The following is a 17,928-nucleotide window of genomic DNA, read 5'->3' as shown; positions in this document are numbered from 1 at the left end:
ATGTATAAAAAATCACAAAGTCAAATTATTAAAATATAAGACTTACGAATGTACCAGGGTTTTAGGCAGTTGAAAGAATAGATGCTTGAGGATTCATTGGTAAGCAGTGACTTGGAGTGGCATGTATTTTCTGTCGAGTAGTTCATCTGTTTTAAATGAATTATGGGCCATTAACTTTTTGTTTCAGGTCCCAGAGATTCGTTATGTAGCTTATAAATTGGTACAGAGGAGGTCTCATGTTCCAGTCTGCCGTGGGGGACAGACAGAATTAGGATTGGGGTGTGAAAACCTGGTGTTGGCGTAGGGTGTCTATGCTAATTTGATCAACTGAAATTAATTGCTTGCTTGTTTGTTTTTTAAGTACCTAAAGGGTACTTTTTATGGAATGTGACAGAAATGGGCAAACCCAAGGAACTGCTGTCCCTTAGTGTTGCCTGGTTGTCCAGTTCTGTTACAGACTAGTCCTCTATTCTGTACTGTACTAGGTAATCTGTGCTTTCTTGGGGAAGATGGAAGTGCTCCCGGAGAACAATTATTTCACAGTTTGAGAAACATTTTTCTTTTTTTGGCATATGCTTGTTTCCAATTTTAGAATGGTTTAGTGCTGCATATTTTGCAGTTGAGAGAAAGGAAACATTGATTTTGTGTGTACGTGGCAAAGAGATCTAGGAAATGAACAGATGTTTGACAATAATATTTTGAAAGATTGCTGTTGAGAGATTGTTGGGGAAATGCAGAAACTAAAAGACAACATTGTATTTACAGTTTCTATGTTCTTCAGTACAGTTTCCCTTTTTCTGTACTTAGCTTCTGTGGATCAAGTTTGATAAACTTTTGGGTCCTCTAAAGATCTAAGCAGATAATTTCAGTTTTAAGTCAACGTGAACAGTATCAGGTAGTTCTCCCTCTTCTTTCTTCATAGAGAGTATATGGATCAGGAAACTGATTTTTACTATTCTTTTAGTGGTTACCTCAAAGATTAAAATATGCACTCTCTTGACTTCTCAAAATGTAATTTAATTTGTATTTTTTACCTTATTCCATGACATTGTAACCGTCATAAAACAATTTTTGACACTCTCCAACTTATATTATTGTTGTATATTTCAATTCCATATTTATTTTTATTTTCTCTCCATACGTGTATTTACTGCTGACAGTTGAAATAGCACAAAATACTTCCTTCCTGTTATTATTTAAACTTTTAAAAAGCAGGAAAAAAATGTAGCTCTATACTCTGTGCCCTAATTATTATGTATTGTCCAAACCATCTGGTGTAAAGCCACCAAGCTCTTTTTTACACTTCTCCACAAGTTCTTTAGCGTCAATTTTTTTTTTTTTTACTTTGTGTTGGATTCCTCTATTGACTTTAGCTTTTTAAAATACACAGGGAGCCATGAAATTGAGTGTTTTTTAGGGCCAAATGAAAAAATAGATCTAATGTATATTAAAGTCAGCAAGATATTCCTAACACATGAGTGCCTTATAAGTAACTGGTATCTAGGTAGGGAGGAAAGAGATATAGGAAGGATGGCATGGGCCGTTAAAATTGTAACTGCGCCCTCTCCAGATTCTTGGACAGCAATACCATAGAAATGAATATCGCTCCTTCAAGGTGCTTAGGCAAGCAAAGCTTTTTATTGAAAGGATAGCTTGAGCACAAGGGAGAAGGTGGAAAAGAGTGCCAACTCCTTGAGGACTTTCAGGGAAAGGGTTTTGAAGGCCGGGTGAGGGAGGGGGCCGCACAGTGCCTAATCAGCTTGTACTTATTTCTTGCACTGGTTGGCATCAAGGTGAACTTTCAAGTATCCTCAGCCTTCTAGTTTCAACCAGTCTGGTGTCTACATGCTTGCAGTGAGCAGTTTTCCTCTGGCGGGGGTCTGCTTCCTGCAAAAATAACTTAAGAATGTGTGTCAGGCTTTTATCTGTATCTGTCAGGGAGCTGGGAGTTCAGTGACTCTGCTGTGTGGCAGATTTATAGTCCTACTTTTGTCTTTTGGAAACTATGTACATAACATCAGTGGAACGGAGATAATCTTTTATTCCTGTGGGTCTTTGGGTATTATCTCAGAGGCCCAAGCCTTTAGGCAATTTGGGTTGTTTTGTTTTGTTTTGTGTTTTTGTCGTTTTGTTATTTATTTATTTATTAGCTGCGTTGGGTCTTTGTGGCTGTGCACGGGCTTTCTCTAGTTATGGCGAGCAGGGGCCACTCTTCGTTGCGGTGCATGGCTCCTCATTGCAGTGGCTTCTCTTGTTGTGGAGCACGGGCTCTAGGCACGCAGGCTTCAGTTGTTGCAGCACACAGGCTCAGTAGTTGCAGCACACAGACCCCATCAATTGAGATGATCATGTTTTTTTTTCCTTTTATTCTGTTAATGTAGTCTATTATATTGGTTCAACGTATGAAAAACCATTTCTTGCATTCCAGGAGTAAATCCCATTTGGTCATGGTGTATCATCCTTTTAATATGCTGCTGAGTTTGGTTTGCTAGTATTTTGTTGAATTTTTGCATCGTTGTTTAAGGGATATTGGTTTGTGGTTCTCTTTTTTTTGTGTTGTCTGGTTTGGGTATTAGGGTAACACTAACCTAAGAATGTCTTAGGAGAGATACAGTTGATTCTTGTATCTTGCTTTTACACCCTGCAACCTTGAAAAATTCAATCATTCTAATTTCATGGCTAATTTATAGAGGTGGAATTGGGACCCAAGTCACTTGGCTGTAAAGCTCCTGCCTGGCTTCCAAGGTGGGGCTGAGGCAGAGGATAAGTTCTGGGTATAGCTGGCGGTTACTGACAGATGGTATGGTACCAGAAGCTGAGTCTCCTTTTTCCCCTGAGGGTCTCTTAAGTCTGTGCAAACTTGACCCTATCGGCAGGTGAACATGTGCTTAGTTATGGCATTGTCTTCTGAAAGTGGTGTGTCTTAGTATTGTGCAGGCCAGATGGGGATAGGGTTTCTCACTGAGCTTTATAAAAAGTGTATTAATAATAACAATGATGATACTGTTGATTATGAGCTTTCTAAGGACACTGAGGGATGGAAATTATCGAATAAAGGAAAACCAAGCCGGTGATATTTCACTTAAGGCAAGAGAGTATTCAAGATTTACATTCCCTTGTATAAATCTTGGGGTACCTATTATTTCTGAACAAATTCCTGGTTTCTCGGAGTTTGCAGTCTACCACATTACATGAATGCCTAAGTTGATTAAACCATCTGAAATCCTGAATTATCGTTGATCAGTTAAGAATATTAATTTTAATTCTTGGTTCTTTTTGACATCCTTAATATTGGTCTCTTTCTGATTATTATTTTCATCTAAACATATATATAAAATTATATCAGTTTTATGGAGATTGAGTTCTTTTACTTATTATGAAACCTTGAGTGCATGCAATTATAAGCTATATTTTCCCCATTTTACACTGATTTTACTTGTTATAGTTTTTGCATTTCTGACATATCAGTGTTCCTGGAGCTTGCACCCACTTAAAAACAGGCTCAGTACTGAAGTTCTTGAATGAAGCAGCCTGATAGAAATTGTGAGGGTAGTTTTGTGTACAATATTGTTAGGACAGCATGTCCTTGATGTATATATCATAATTATATTTTTTGAAAAATTTCTTCCAGGAAAAATGTGAGCATTATAAGAAAAACCGAATGGAACAACAAGAGACTATTGCTTCTTTGCAGAAGGATATCCGTAGATTAACAAAGGAGGACGAAGAGCGCATCATCACTCGAAACAGAGTGTTCTCCCGTCTCTGCAAGAGAGTCCCTCACACCATCCTGGATAAACAGTAATGTTTGCTACGTAAATTGATATGTAGCTAGAGTCATCACTTTCTTAAAAACAGATTTCATCGTGGGTGTGGTTATATCTCTTTTAAACTGGTGATGTATTCCTCTCCCTCTTCTCTGCTGTTTGTTTGTTTGTTTGTTTTAAATGTCATTAACTTTTTGAAGAAAATGGTCAGTTGTCCTGGAGAAGTACATGCTAGATTTGTCTGTTTGCTTCCTTACTATGTCATTTAATTTATTCTTCTATCTCCTGTGTTCCCTCTAAACTGGAAGTTAGAGCTAAATTCAGATGCAAGTATTTTTGGCGAAATACTTCATAGGTGGTAATTTATGCTTCTAATTATAACATATTAGGAGGCACATAATGTCTAGTTGACCTACTCTCAGGGATGATAAGATTGTTCAGGGGTTTAAATAATAACAGTCTGATCCTTCCACTATAAAATTTCTCATCATCCTTTCATCTAATGGTTTCCCCCATTGATGATCTTATTTTCAATTCTGCTATCCCTTTTTTTTCTTTTTCTTTTTTTCCCAGAAGTCTTCCATTAAAAAAAAGAACCTTTCCTTTTGAATAGGGGCTATTTGGTTGCCGTATATGGTTTGTTACAGGGAAGTGCAATGCTCAGTTCTTTCATTTTAATTCTAATTTTTTAGAGTAAGCAGTTGTTGCCCTAATGATCTCCAATGATAAGCAATACGATTTTTTGTTTGTCCCTATCTCTCTTTTTTCAAAGGTTGTTATTAACTCATGGGGTTTTAATGATCAAATTATCTTGTCTTTGGCCGGTGGGATCTTTTTCATGTTAGTATTATATCCCTTAGACCCAACTCCATTAATCTTTGTTAGATTTCTTACTTTAGGCAGAAGATACATCCTGTACATTTTTTTGCCCTAGGAGCTCTTCTGAGGAATGGAGTTAGGTATTTGTTAAAACTAACACTAAACATTTAAAATTAACTCATTTAAAATGAATTAATTAGACATTTCTCAAAAGAGCTCTGGTGTTTCTTTTAGTCAGGAATGGTTTTTAGAGACCACAGTTTGAGTGTTTAGGTTGCTTATCTTATGTTGTCATTGATTTTAGGGCTTTTTAGTGGCAAGTACCAGGAACTATATATATTTCTGAGAAAAATTTCTAACTGAAGTTAACACTACTGGTTTTTTATTTAAACTCTGATTTTACATTTGTATCGGTTTTCTTTTACGCTGAAAATCTTTATTCCTAAGAATAATATCATAATGATTTATTTGCTTTATCCTATAATATAGAAAAATAGTTTCAAAATAATACCAGTATTGTTACTAACAATAAGCCAACTGAATGAAATTTAAATTTCTTTACACTTATCTTCGACATTAATAATATATTCCACTATGGGTACAGTCAAAATATAGTGTTCTAAAATATCTTGAAATATTTCTTTTCTGTGTGTTTGTGGCACCAAATTAATATACAGTTAGGTTTACTTGTTTCAGTTTGTTTTCAGTTTTTAGGGCTGGCTTTTTAAATTTATTTACTTTTAAATATGTAAGACGTTTATACAATTATAAAGTCAAAACTGTAATTATTTATATTTGGAGAAGTTTTGTTTTCATTCCCGTTCCCTTAACCTATTCCTTACTTCTCCCTATAGATAATTTTTTAGTGTTATTTTTAGCAAATACAAACCGTGGATATTATATTTCTTTGTATAAAAGATAGCACCTTGTTCTTTTCACTTAATAGTATAAACTAGTTACATTTTAACTAGTCTTATGTGTTTACATAGAAAGATTGGGGATTTTTACTAATTAGGTATGTCTGTTTTATACTATAAAAATAAATGAAGTCACATATAAGTTAAAAACAAGTTGAAACTATAGATTGTTTCAATAATTATTTGAGAGATAATGCACACATATACGTGTACACAAATATATATACAATTTTTATCCTTTTGAAGGACGAACTAGGATAAAAATATAAATAATTAATAATTTAAATAACAAAATGTAGTTGGAGGTAGGTGTGAATAAATAGAAAAGCAAAGAAAGGAAAATAGAAGTAAGGAAGAACAAAAAGAAAGAGAGAGGTAATTACAGTGGGAGAATAAGGTAAGAAGAGAGATGGAGGGAGAGGAATGAAAACAAAAACAAAATAACAGGCAATTTGAGTGAGTGAGAGGGCAAGAAAAAGGGAGAGAAGCATTGAGAAAACTTACCAAGTACCAGATGAAGTCAAGCTAATTCAGGTGTGAATTTGTCTGATGGCCTAGAGATTCTCCACTTTATTTGGTTTTTAATAAAACCAATTTTCAGTTTGAGCACAGAACTTAAAAATTGTGAATTAACCCTTATATAAAAATGCATCAGTTATAGCCACTACAGCTATTGTCAAAAGTTACAAAGGCATTGGACAAAACAGTATGGGACATACACAGATGAGTAAAGCCATGTTTGCTGCATTAATGGACCTGATAGCTTGTTGGGTAGATAGACACATACTCAGGTAAGTAAAATAAAAGGCACATTGGTATGTGCTATAATGGTAAGGCAAACAGGATACTAACTGGGCGTGGCATAAGGAGAGCTTAGTTTCCACTGAGAAAGATGGGGATGACCAGAAAGACTTCATGAAGGAGGTAACTTGTAAACTACATTATTAGGAACTGTAGAATTTTTTTTAAACACAATAAAAGAGTTTAATAAGGTGTCCAGTTTACAAAATAAATCTATACAAATCAATAGCTTTTGTTTTACACCAATAATAACCTGGCAGAAAATGTAATAGGAGGAAAATTCCATACACAGTCATAACAGTAAATATGCAATACCCAGGAACAATTCTCCTGAGGTGTGTGGAAGTCCTAGACGAATGCTTTAAAATTTATTTGCAGACGGGAAGACATATCATGTTTCTTAAAGGGAGCAGTTGATGGTAGTTTGAATTTTGTGTGTTGTAACTCTCATTATCCTTGTATTAATTTGTTCTGGCATCTGTACTCCCCACGATGCTGTGAGCTCAATGAAGCCAAAGACTCCGTGTCATTCCCTGCTGTGTCCTAGTGCATGTCCAAGAGGAATTGTAGAGTTTTAATAGACGTTAATGAGGAAGAGGGTATTCTAGTTAGAGAAATATGGTGGCTGGGAAACAAAATGTATTTGGGAGTGGCAAGTAGTCCAGGTAGTCCGAGAGGTCTGGAGCGTAGGGTGCACAAGGTGATGGTATCTCAGGAGACAGTATGGAAGGAAGGGTGTGCTGAAACTTTGAGGGGCTTCAACTCCAGGCTGAAGAGTTTAGGTTCTACCTTCTGTGTAGCAGGATTAAAAAAAACCCCCAGGATTTATGAGCAAAGAAATTAAACCCAGAGACCGACAAATTAGTGATCAGTTTTAATAGTCTAGTTGGTAGATAACAGAGGTCTATAAAGACAAAAGAAAGGAGAGAGATATTGCAGAGATGGACAGGAATTGTCTAGACTGACTGACTGTAGATGTTGAAAGAAGGAGAGCAGTCAAAGATAGCCAGATTTCAAGCTAGGTTTGGGGAATGGGGGAGGAGGATAATGGGTTCATTTACGAACATTAGGCACTTTACGTCAGCCACAGAGAGATATCAGGCCTACAGTTAGAAAGATTGAACTCCAGAGAACTTTAAAATTTAGAGAGAGGAAGAAGAGACAGAAGAGGAGTTACGTGTGGGTGTCAGGCTAACCGAGGAACAAGAGTGTTTGAAGGAGGAGAGGGTGGTAAGAAGTATTACATGCCACCTCATTGGTTTGTGTTTGCCTTCGCACTGTCTTATTTGCTCAGAATTCCCGGTTGGACCCATAATAAGTCCTCTTTAAAAGTTTATTGAAGGTAGAGGTAACAGTCATTCAGGATGAATGAAGTTTGCCATGAAGGAAAAAGATAGAAATGGAATGGTAGCATGGGGGAAGGAAGGGGTGAGAGGGCTTGTGAAGTATATAAAGGAAATTAAAGCATGTTTGCAGGATAATATGAAAGCTGGTACGTGTTGGGATGGGGAAAGTTGAAGAGAAAGAATAATCCAGAAAGTTATGATATTAAAAGCTCAGTTGGTTGAATTAGCTCTGAAAAAAAGGAGATGGGTAAGTTTCCCAAGATAGGAGTGAAATACTATACATTCTTGCTTTAAAAAGAATAATATGTGAAAGTATAGTGTTATTTTATTTTTCTTTGAGGATTTTTTGAATTACGAAAGCAATATGTGCTTTTAGAAATTCAAACAATATAAAAGTATATAAAGTAAAATGTTATAGACCTGCTTACCCCTCCTAATTTCCACATCCCAGAGATACCACTTTTAACAGTTTGGTTTTTGTCCTTCCTAGTGTTTCACAGCAATAGTGCTGTTGGCTTTTGGGTGGGACCATTCTTCATTGTGTAGGGCATGATGGGCATTCATCATGTTCATTGATGAACTTTTAATTTTAAGCATCGTTGCCCCCTCCCCAACTATTCAGTGTGACAACAAACGCCCCTAGTTGTGGTATTATCCCTCAGTTAAGAACCCATAGAGTTCATTTTCAATACATATACAGATTCATTTATAACTATTTTCTTAAAAAAATAGAGTAATATTATACATTTGGCTATGCAACATTTTTTAACCTTAGCAATTCTCATTAGGATGTACAAATTTACATTGTCTCTTCTCATGCCTCATCATTTTCTATAATATGGATGTGCCATTATTTATTTAACTTTTCCCTTGTTGACGAATATTTAGATTGTATCTGAGTTTTCACTCATAAATAATGGTGCATCAAGCAACTTTGTTCATCTTGAGTTACAGCATTAGGCACATATTTCTGTGGGAGTGATTGCTAGAGGTAGAACTGTTTGGAAATATGCATTTAATATGTTGAGATTTAATGTCTGTGGTTATTTAAAAATATATACATTAAAATTAAAATATATGGCATAGTGTGATACTTGCTTCTGGCAAAAATCACTTAAATTTTTTATAAATTTGCAGGTAACCTGTATGTTTATCACTGTAATTTGAAATTGTATAGAGAGAATAGTAAATGTTCCAATACCACATTTTGAAAATAATTCAACTTATCTGTTTTCTAGGTTGCTTTGCCTAATTGATTACTATGAATCTAAAATTAGAAAATTTCGTAAACAAAGGTACGACTAGTCCTGTATTACAATTTTTAAAGTTATTATCTAGTCATGAATTACAATAAAAATTTCTATGGGCTTTTGAAACAAATATGCTTTGGAAATCTACCTGATATATGTGTAATTTACCTAATATGTTTAACTACAAATTTCGTTTTTTATAAAGATCTTCAAGACTGTACTTTACCACTTATGTTAAAGTATATTGTTGCATTTATATTAAAATATGTATATTTAATAATCACCAAAGTATAGGTCACAGAAGAAATAGTATTTTTCTTTTGTTGAAGTATTATAATTTGTTCTACTGATGTCATCTAACCACTAGATAGTTACTGAGTACATCCACAAAGTGTGTAGGGTTGGATTATCTGCCTGCCAAAGTACAGCCTAATTAGTATGCAGATTTATATGAGATAAAGATAAAATGTCATAGTGAAAAATCAAGTATATAGAGTAAAACACAGTTGTCACATCTGATTAAAGAAATAAGGGTAAAGTTTAAAAATAATGGTCTTTGACTAACCAAAAATAGCTGAAAGATATCTAAGGCCAAATAATCTAAAGTGCTTTAATATAGTCATTAAAACAGTGGCTATTCTGTTTCATTGTTTATAAATGGAACAGTTCTTTTAACAAATATTTGAGCACCTACTTTCTGCCAAGTTCTGCTTTTGTTACTGAACAGATAAAATAGATAAACTAGAATAAAGCAGATAAGTTCTCTGCTTTCATTAAGCATACATTGTCTAGTATTCTTGCCCCAAGAGTACTGACTCCAGAAACTCAGTAGGACTGATGGCGGAGCTGTGCTGGTTGCTGATTCCTTCTAGCACCTTGGGGACTCTTAGAAAAGATCAGGATGGAGGGAGGAAGGAAAGATGAGAAAAGAACAACTAATGATAGAGCAACTCCTTGCTTTGTTCTGTTCAGAAAGTAGTATTATACCATTAACTTCAGGGACCTGATTTTCAGAAGTGTGTCTTTTAGATGGTAGGCATGGTGTTAGATAGATTCTAGAGATAGGACAAAGTTTCGTTTGTTTATTTAACTTGGCTGCATCAGGTCTTCCTTGCAGCATGCGGGATCTTTTTTTTTTTTTTTTTTTTTTGCAGCACACAGGCTCTTTGTTGAGATGCGTGGGCTTCTCTCTAGTTGTGGCGTGCTGGGTTTTTTTTCTCTCTTTAATTGTATCGTGTGGGCTCCAGAGTACGTGGGCTCTCTAGTTGAGGCACGCAGACTTAGCTGCCCTGCGTCATGTGGGATCTTAGTTCCCCCACCAGGGATTGAACCTGCGTCCCCTGCATTGGAAGGCGGATTGGATTCTTTACCATTGGACCACCGGGGAAGTCCCTAGGACAACGTTTTTTTTTGTTTTGTTTTGTTTTTGTTTTTTTTTTTGCGGTACGCGGGCCTCTCACTGCTGTGGTCTCTCCCGTTGCGGAGCACAGGCTCTGGACGCGCAGGCTCAGCGGCCATGGCTCACGGGCCCAGCCGCTCCGCGGCATGTGGGATCTTCCCAGACCGGGGCACGAACCCGTGTCCCCTGCATCGGCAGGCGGACTTGCAACCACTGTGCCACCAGGGAAGCCCTAGGACAACGTTTTGAACACAATTCTTAGCTTCCAGGAGTTTGCAATCTAGTAAGGGAGATGAAATGTAAACACATTAATAGTTAAAAATAATATGAGACTTAAAAGACACTAAGGCGTAATGTCACAATAGAGTAATTACTAAAAACTGTACAGACAGTAAGTAATACGGGAGTCGATAACAGGAACAAATTTGTTTTAGATGGAGTAACCAGGGAAGCCATTACAAAGCTGATGGGGGTTGTGCTTGAGGTTGAAGAATAAGTAAAATTTGGGAAAGCAGGAAGGCAAAAAAAAACACTGCTTGTATGCTTTGAGCAAAAGTTCATAGATGTAAGAGAGTAGACTTTTTTATGGTACTATAAGCCAGTTTGGCTGGACTTCATACAGGACCAAGAGTGAGCTATAAATGAACAAAGAGACATCATTTGCCTTGGAAAGAAGGAAGGCGCTTTCCCTTTGATACAGAAAAGATGGTGATGAGGTTATAGGTATGTGTATTAGGTGGGGTTCTAGAGAGAAACAGAACCAATAGAATGTACATTCATATGCAGAGAGAGATTTATTTTAAAGGAGTTGGTTCATGCGATTGTGAAGCTGCCAAGTCTGAAATCTGTGAGGCTGACACGCAAGCCGGAGACCCTGGGAAGAGTTGATGTTGCAGTGTTGAGGCTGAAGGCCACCTGAAGGCAGAATACCTCCCTTCTTGAAGATTTCAGTCTTTGCTCTTAAGGTCTTTAACTAATTGCACAAGGCCCACCCACATTATGAAGGGTAATCTGCTTTATTCAAAGTCTATTGATTTAAATACCACATCTAAAGAATACCTTATGGCCATGTCTAAACTGGTGTTTGACCAAGTAGCAGGGCACCATAGCCTAGCCTAAAATGAACAATCATAGTATGTAAGAGTAAAGAGAAGGCAAATGAATAATTTCATTTGAGAGATTGTAAACTGTTAAGCTCACAGAATCAGGAAAATAATGAAAATGAGTAAAGCAGGTTAGGTGGGAACTGTGGCAAATTGGAGAGCTGTGTACCATCTGTCTCAAGGGGGCAGTTAAACTGTACACTCTGCGAGGAATGTGAGCCCACTAGCTAAATCTGCTTTTTTGAGAAGTTAGAATGTTAGGTTTATAAATGAAATCAGATTTTTAATGTTTGCAACTAAAACTCAATGCTCTACAACATATTATACGGTCCAGACTGAATATTATTTGAAACCTTTGCTCTATATCTTTAATAAATTGTAATCTGGATTCAGGAGTTGGTTGACTTTTTTTCTGTAAAGGGCCAGACCGTATGTATTTAGGCATTTTAGTCTATATAGTCTCTCACAACTGCTCAACTCTGCTGTTGTAGCATGAAATGAGCCATAGACAATAAGTAAATGAATTGGCATGGCTCTGTTCCATAAAACATTAATTGAAAAAAACCTGCTAGATGTAGCCTACAGGCAACAGTTTGCTGACCACCAATCTAGATGATGAAGAGAGAACATTTGGGATTTGTAGTAAGAGTAGAGAAGATTTAGTGTAGCCATCACTGAAATGTCTTGTGTAGAATGTGGTGTGAGAGGTTGCCTCTGAAGTTGTGCAAACTGGCATTCTCTAGTTAAAAATAATAAAAGGATTGAGGCCATTGGGGGTGGTGGTGTTGAATCTGGTTGTCATGAATTTGTAGTGAAAATCTGGGATTGAGGAATGAGGACCTTGGAGGAAAGGAATTACTTTTTTGCTTAGCAATCCTATCATCACTGGTCTAGCTGAAGTGAAATATAATACTTCGGCCGGTGCAAACTACACTCAGGTCAGATACTTGGATTGAATGTCTCATTAAGGGAGAAGGATATAGGAAGAAAATAGGGGCTGCATTATACATAATGTTCTCACAGGTGGAAAATTAGAAGTCATTTATACTTTACAGTGATGAAGAGTCTGCCCTGAGGAGAGTTTTTCATAGTTCATTGACTGAACAAAGTTTATCAGTCTCTTTTCTAAGAGTAAATACTAACTTGATAGATTGTAGCAACTTCAAGGTAGATTTTGAGATCTACAAATAGGATATTAGTATCACCTGAAGAAGCAGGAGTACTCTAAAAGGAGGGTGTGAGAATTAACTGACAAGTATTGTATTACTAAAAAAAGAAGGCGAAAGAGAAGGGAAAATGAAGGAAGATGGGCTATGATTTGGAGGCCTAAGTGGGATAAACAGGAAGCACAGGAGGAGGACGTATACACCTGTAGAGCTAGGGGAGCAAGACCAAAGGAAGAAGACAGATGGGACATGGGCCTCTTGCAGACGTAGAAGCCCTCTGTTTAGCACCCACTTTTTAAGGGCAGTGTTGTCCAAAGTTTTTCTCATCATGAAACACAGAAAGTGATGTTTGTGTACCACACTGGGGTCTGGCCAGTTGTCCTGAGGGCTGAGAGAGATGAATATCTTGGCGCATTTGTAATCCCTTTGCACAGCACACCTATGGCACACCATCTGGACCCTCATTTTAGGGCGCAGCCTTGAGAAGGCCTCCAGAGAGCTCGTGAAAGGCAGTTTCTGAATACTATGGACTGGTATTCCTTTCTGCCTCCATACATGAGAAAACTCAGGGAAAGCAAAGGAAGCTGCAATCAAGGCAGCAGATATTTGAATACAAGTGTTAAGCAGTTGGAAATCTTAGAAAACTGCAAACATGGTATAACCTCTGAAACAGAGGAAAAGTAAATTTTAAAACAATAGGCTATCAGCTATGTTACTTTACCTACTTAAAAAAAATTAATTTATTGAATTAATTTATTTTTGGCTGCATTGGGTCTTTGTTGCTGTGCGGGCTTTCTCTAGTTGTGGCGAACAGGGGCTACTCTTCGTTGCGGTGTGCGGACTTCTCATTGCGGTGGCTTCTCTTGTTGCGGAGCACAGGCTCTAGGCGTGTGGGCTTCAGTAGTTGTGGCATGTGGGCTCTAGAGCACAGGCTCAATAGTTGTGGCTCATGGGCTTAGTTGCTCTGCAGCATGTGGGATCTTCCCGGACCAGGGCTCGAACCTGTGTCCCCTGCATTGGCAGATGGATTCTTAACCACTGCACCATCAGCGAAGCCCCTACCTACTTTTCTTTACCCAGAAATATATATTACTGTAGATTACTATATCACTATATGGTAATATAGATTAATAAATCATTATAGATTACATGGAATATATTGCTGGCTTTTTCTATTAGTATTTCCCTGGCTTGGTAGATAAATCAAAGAGCCAAGGAAAGTAACGTAGGAATAAAACCTACAGGCCTCAGATTGAATTTCTTCTGAGATGTCAGAGACATTTGGAAAGTTACCCCAAGGAAAATAGTTCTATAATGAATTAGTAAAGTGAAGTCCCCTTGTCTAATTCCATCCTTCTTTTTAGATAGAAATTTTTAAATTGGTCTTGGGAAATGGAGGCAGTTGGATTTGAGGTTAACCTCTGACTGAACATGATTTGGATTAAGGAAGAAAATAAAACACAGGATTTCTCTAGTTCTGCTCTTTCTCTCCACCCCTAAGGAGCATGATCTTCAACACTGGGTCCCTCCTGAGGCTTCTGGAGGCCATTGGAGAAAGGGTGGGAGGAATTTGGCTGTGGGGATCCCATGTCCAAATGAGAGTTTGTGGATGCTTAGAATTATGTTTCTACTTCAAGAAAACCACAAAATCTGTCAATGCTAAATAAAGAACTACAGGAAAAGAAAGTGAGGATTCTTTACTGAAACTCATTTCCCTTTAGGTGTGCGTATATTTAAAATTGGTCTCCTCTACTATATTCATATATTAGGTTTCTCTTGAGAACAAGTACAGCCATAGTGGCAGGTATTTTAGAATACATATGGGGAGTGATGTGAGTGCATAGGCTTTGGAGCCAGAGAGATTTCAATGTGAATCTCACTACTACTGTTAACTATTTGAGTGACTTTGAGCAAGTTAAATAACTACTCAAACTCCTCACCTGTGAGATGGGAGTTTGCATAAAACATCTGTCTTAGTACTTGTTATATAGAGGCTACTCAGTCATCCTTATTTTAGTCACCTTTCCTAAAATGGTCATTTGTTCAAGGCTAGCATGTGGTTTAGAAGAAGGTCTGAGGGATATATTAGTACAGCTGTCTCGAACAGAAATGTAATGCAAGCCACATATACAATTTCGCAGTTTCATTTAGCCAAGTTGAAAAGTAAAAATAAACCAATGAAATATAGTTTAATATAGTTTATTGAATGTCCAGAATATTATCATTTCAACACGTAATCAATGACATTATTAGGTATTTCACACACTCTTTTTTTCATTGTAAGTCATTGAAATATGGTATATATTTAATTTATAGCACACCTCACTTTAGATACTAAATTTTCATCAGAAATATTTGATCTGTATTTAGATTTCACGAAGCCTAGTTCAAAAATAGACTTATGTACTCAAATTGTTCTATACATACCTAAAAGTTTTCTAGCACCTGAATCAAGTACAGAAAACTTCTTTCCTTTAATATTTACATCCACATTTACAAAACTGGCTCATCTTTTTTAGAATAATTGGTTTGACTGCATTAAAGACATATCTGCTTGAAAACTATACCCAACTTAAACTCACTAACTCTTCTTTCACTAACTCTTCTGTTTAATTCAGAAGGGTACTGCAAAACTGAAAAGCAGCTCTAAATCAGTCAGTAGCAACAAGAAGTCCTTCAAAGTTTTCTTGTAGTTTTTACAGCCAATTTATATGCACTGTGGATTAAAACTAAAATCTTCTACCATAATATTAGAAAATGTGTGTAAAGTCAATACTGATTTGTGTTATGAAAAGTTTTTATTTCACTGTAAATTCTCATAACCTATTAGCTTGTCACAAATACGCTTTTCCTTTCTTTGGAGCTTCAAATGTATTTTTATTTTATTTTATTTTTAAATATTTATTTATTTATTTGTTTTTGGCTGTGTCTCGGGTCTTAGTTGCAGCACGTGGGATCTTTGGGCTGCATCGGGTCTTAATTGCAGCACGTGGGATCTTTCCTTGTGGTGCATGGGCTTCTCTCTAGTTGTGGCGCATGGGCTCCAGACTGCGTGAGCTCTGTAGTTGTGGAGCTTCAAATTTAGCTTACTCATATGTAGAGTGATATTGGTAAGAAAAAACATAAACCACACTACCATTTTTGTGTTTGGTTATTGAGCATTTGGCAAGCATTTTTGTTTGTTTCAAGAAAATATTGAATTCAGGTTAACAGTACAGTTAGTCTTTGTAACTCTTCCATGGCTCAACCAATAAGCATTGGCAAAAACCACAAGATTGTTAAAGTCATTTTGTTTCAGTGGTTCTGCAAACTGGTATAGCATTTACACAGGTGCTGTACAATTTTAACAACTATATTCATGACACTGTCATAGTCTGCTTCAGAAAACTGAGCACATTTCTAATAAGTATTATACAGTATAACAAAGCAATGAGAAACATCAGTCTTTTGAACATTCCAGTAAATCTGGATTTTTGACGTTACAAAGCTAGAGCACCTTCCATTGTGGAAAAAAATGATTTTTTCATATCTAGCTGAAATTCTTCTTTGATAGATATGTAAAATTCAAAGACACATCATAAGTGTGATATTTTTATTTTAAGACCTCTAATTGTCAACATTTCTTGGTAAATCTGGAAGTCCTCTGAGACATAACATTCCCAAAGTGTTAATTGAGATATGATTCATCTAAAGATAAAGAAACATATTTGCAATTTTAAAAATTAAATCAATTCATCTTTGATGTTATAAGAAAGGTCTTGTGTTCTCCAGGCAGTTGTTCATGGGCTTAATTGAGGATCTTTCACTTTTTTATAAAAATAACTTTTGTTTTCTAATAATTTTCCAACAAAATTTCCATAACAAATAATTTATTTCATGTAAGGACAGTTTCTGTTTTTGCGCAAAACTTCAAAATGTTTTATAGGTGGCCAAAATTATAAGCTCAGATTTTGCTAAAAAATTATTTTAAAAGTTTTTGTTGTATGGTTAATTTTGATTTCGGTGACTTTCATTCTTTTTTGACTGTTGAGAGGAAACTTCTTAATATGTTCATTATGTATTTGCTGAAAATGCATCCTATCGTTATCTACTTTATTATCCTAAAAGATTTTTTATATAACAACTTTTTAAAATAACAGCTTTATTGAGATATAATTCACATGCCATAAAATTCACCATTTTAAAGCACACAATTCAATGATTTTAGGATATTCACAAAGTGTGTCATCATCTCCACAGTCAATTTTAGAACATGTTCATCACCCCATTGAGAAACCCCGTTGGCAATCACTCCCCGCCCTGAGCCCCTACTCTGCTGCAACACAACATCACAAAATATACAATTCCATTTACATGAAATGTCCAGAATATGCAAGTCCATAAAGACAGAAAGTAGATGAGTGGTTGCCTAGAAATTGGATTGTAGTGGAGTAGGGACTGAGGGCAGAGAGGAGATATGGGGAGTGATTGATAATGGGTATGGTATTTCTCAGCGGGGTGATGAACATGTTCTAAAATTGATCCTGGAGATGGTGACACAACTTTGTGAATATCCTAAAGAGATATCTCATTGTGGTTTTGATTTGTGTTTCCGTAAGGACTAATGATGAGTGTCTTTTTATATGCTTATTGTCCATTTGCATATCTGTTTTGGAGAAATGCCTACTCACATCCTTTGCCCATTTTTAAATTGACTTTTTTGTCTTTTATTGTTGAATTGTAAGAGTTCTTTATTAATTCTGGATACAAGTTGCAAATATTTTATTTCATTCTGTGGGTTTTCTTTTTTCTCTTGATGGTGTCCTTTGAAGCTCAAGAATGTTTTAATTTTACTGAAGTCCAGTTTATCTGTTTTTTTTCTTTTGTATCATGAACGAACAGCTTTTCCATTTTGTTCTGCAGCAAATTATAGTAGCATTCATTAGGAAATTTGTGGCACACGTTCTTTCAGTCTCTTTTCTTTACTGTTCCAATTATTGTACTGTCTCAGATGTTATCATCTCCACTTGATTCTGTTAAAAATCTGTCCATAATTATTTTTTAAACTAAAAAAGTTTCGTTCTTATAATTAAAATAATAACTATACCAATTATCAATTATGATTTATATAGGCATCACCATAACTATAGTATCATAACAAACACCTTACAATGTTATCTTGGTACATAGGAAAAAAAATCATTCTAACTGAATCAATCCTTTGATACTGACTAGACTGGTGGTGTGTTAGTATATAGTACTACAAACCACCCACGCACCCAGTGCACAACTAGGCCACAACATTAATACCTTAACATGATGCATGGTAGTGGTATGTAGTCCTAAACCATAAAGTCATGTTTAACAGAAGAATATTTTAC

The 17,928-nt window shown here is 36.2% G+C and overlaps 1 protein-coding gene across 6 annotated transcripts in view; it reads left to right on the top strand.

Moving 5' to 3' along the window:
- The window catches only part of CEP70 (centrosomal protein 70), an 82,001-nt gene that overhangs the window by 30,578 nt on the left and 33,495 nt on the right, over window positions 1–17,928 (top strand). For 5 of the 6 annotated variants that reach the window (XM_082625132.1, XM_082625133.1, XM_082625128.1 and 2 more), the window contains 2 exons: window positions 3,632–3,801; window positions 8,889–8,945. In XM_082625132.1, coding sequence (XP_082481258.1) covers window positions 3,632–3,801; window positions 8,889–8,945 — 227 coding nt within the window. The remainder of the gene's footprint in view (window positions 1–3,631; window positions 3,802–8,888; window positions 8,946–17,928) is intronic. The other variant, XM_082625131.1, reaches the window with a different exon arrangement.

Source organism: Mesoplodon mirus (assembly GCF_964341445.2).
Source record: "Mesoplodon mirus genome assembly, chromosome: 6".
Taxonomy (NCBI): domain Eukaryota; kingdom Metazoa; phylum Chordata; class Mammalia; order Artiodactyla; family Ziphiidae; genus Mesoplodon; species Mesoplodon mirus.
This window is presented reverse-complemented; position numbering and strand designations above follow the sequence as displayed.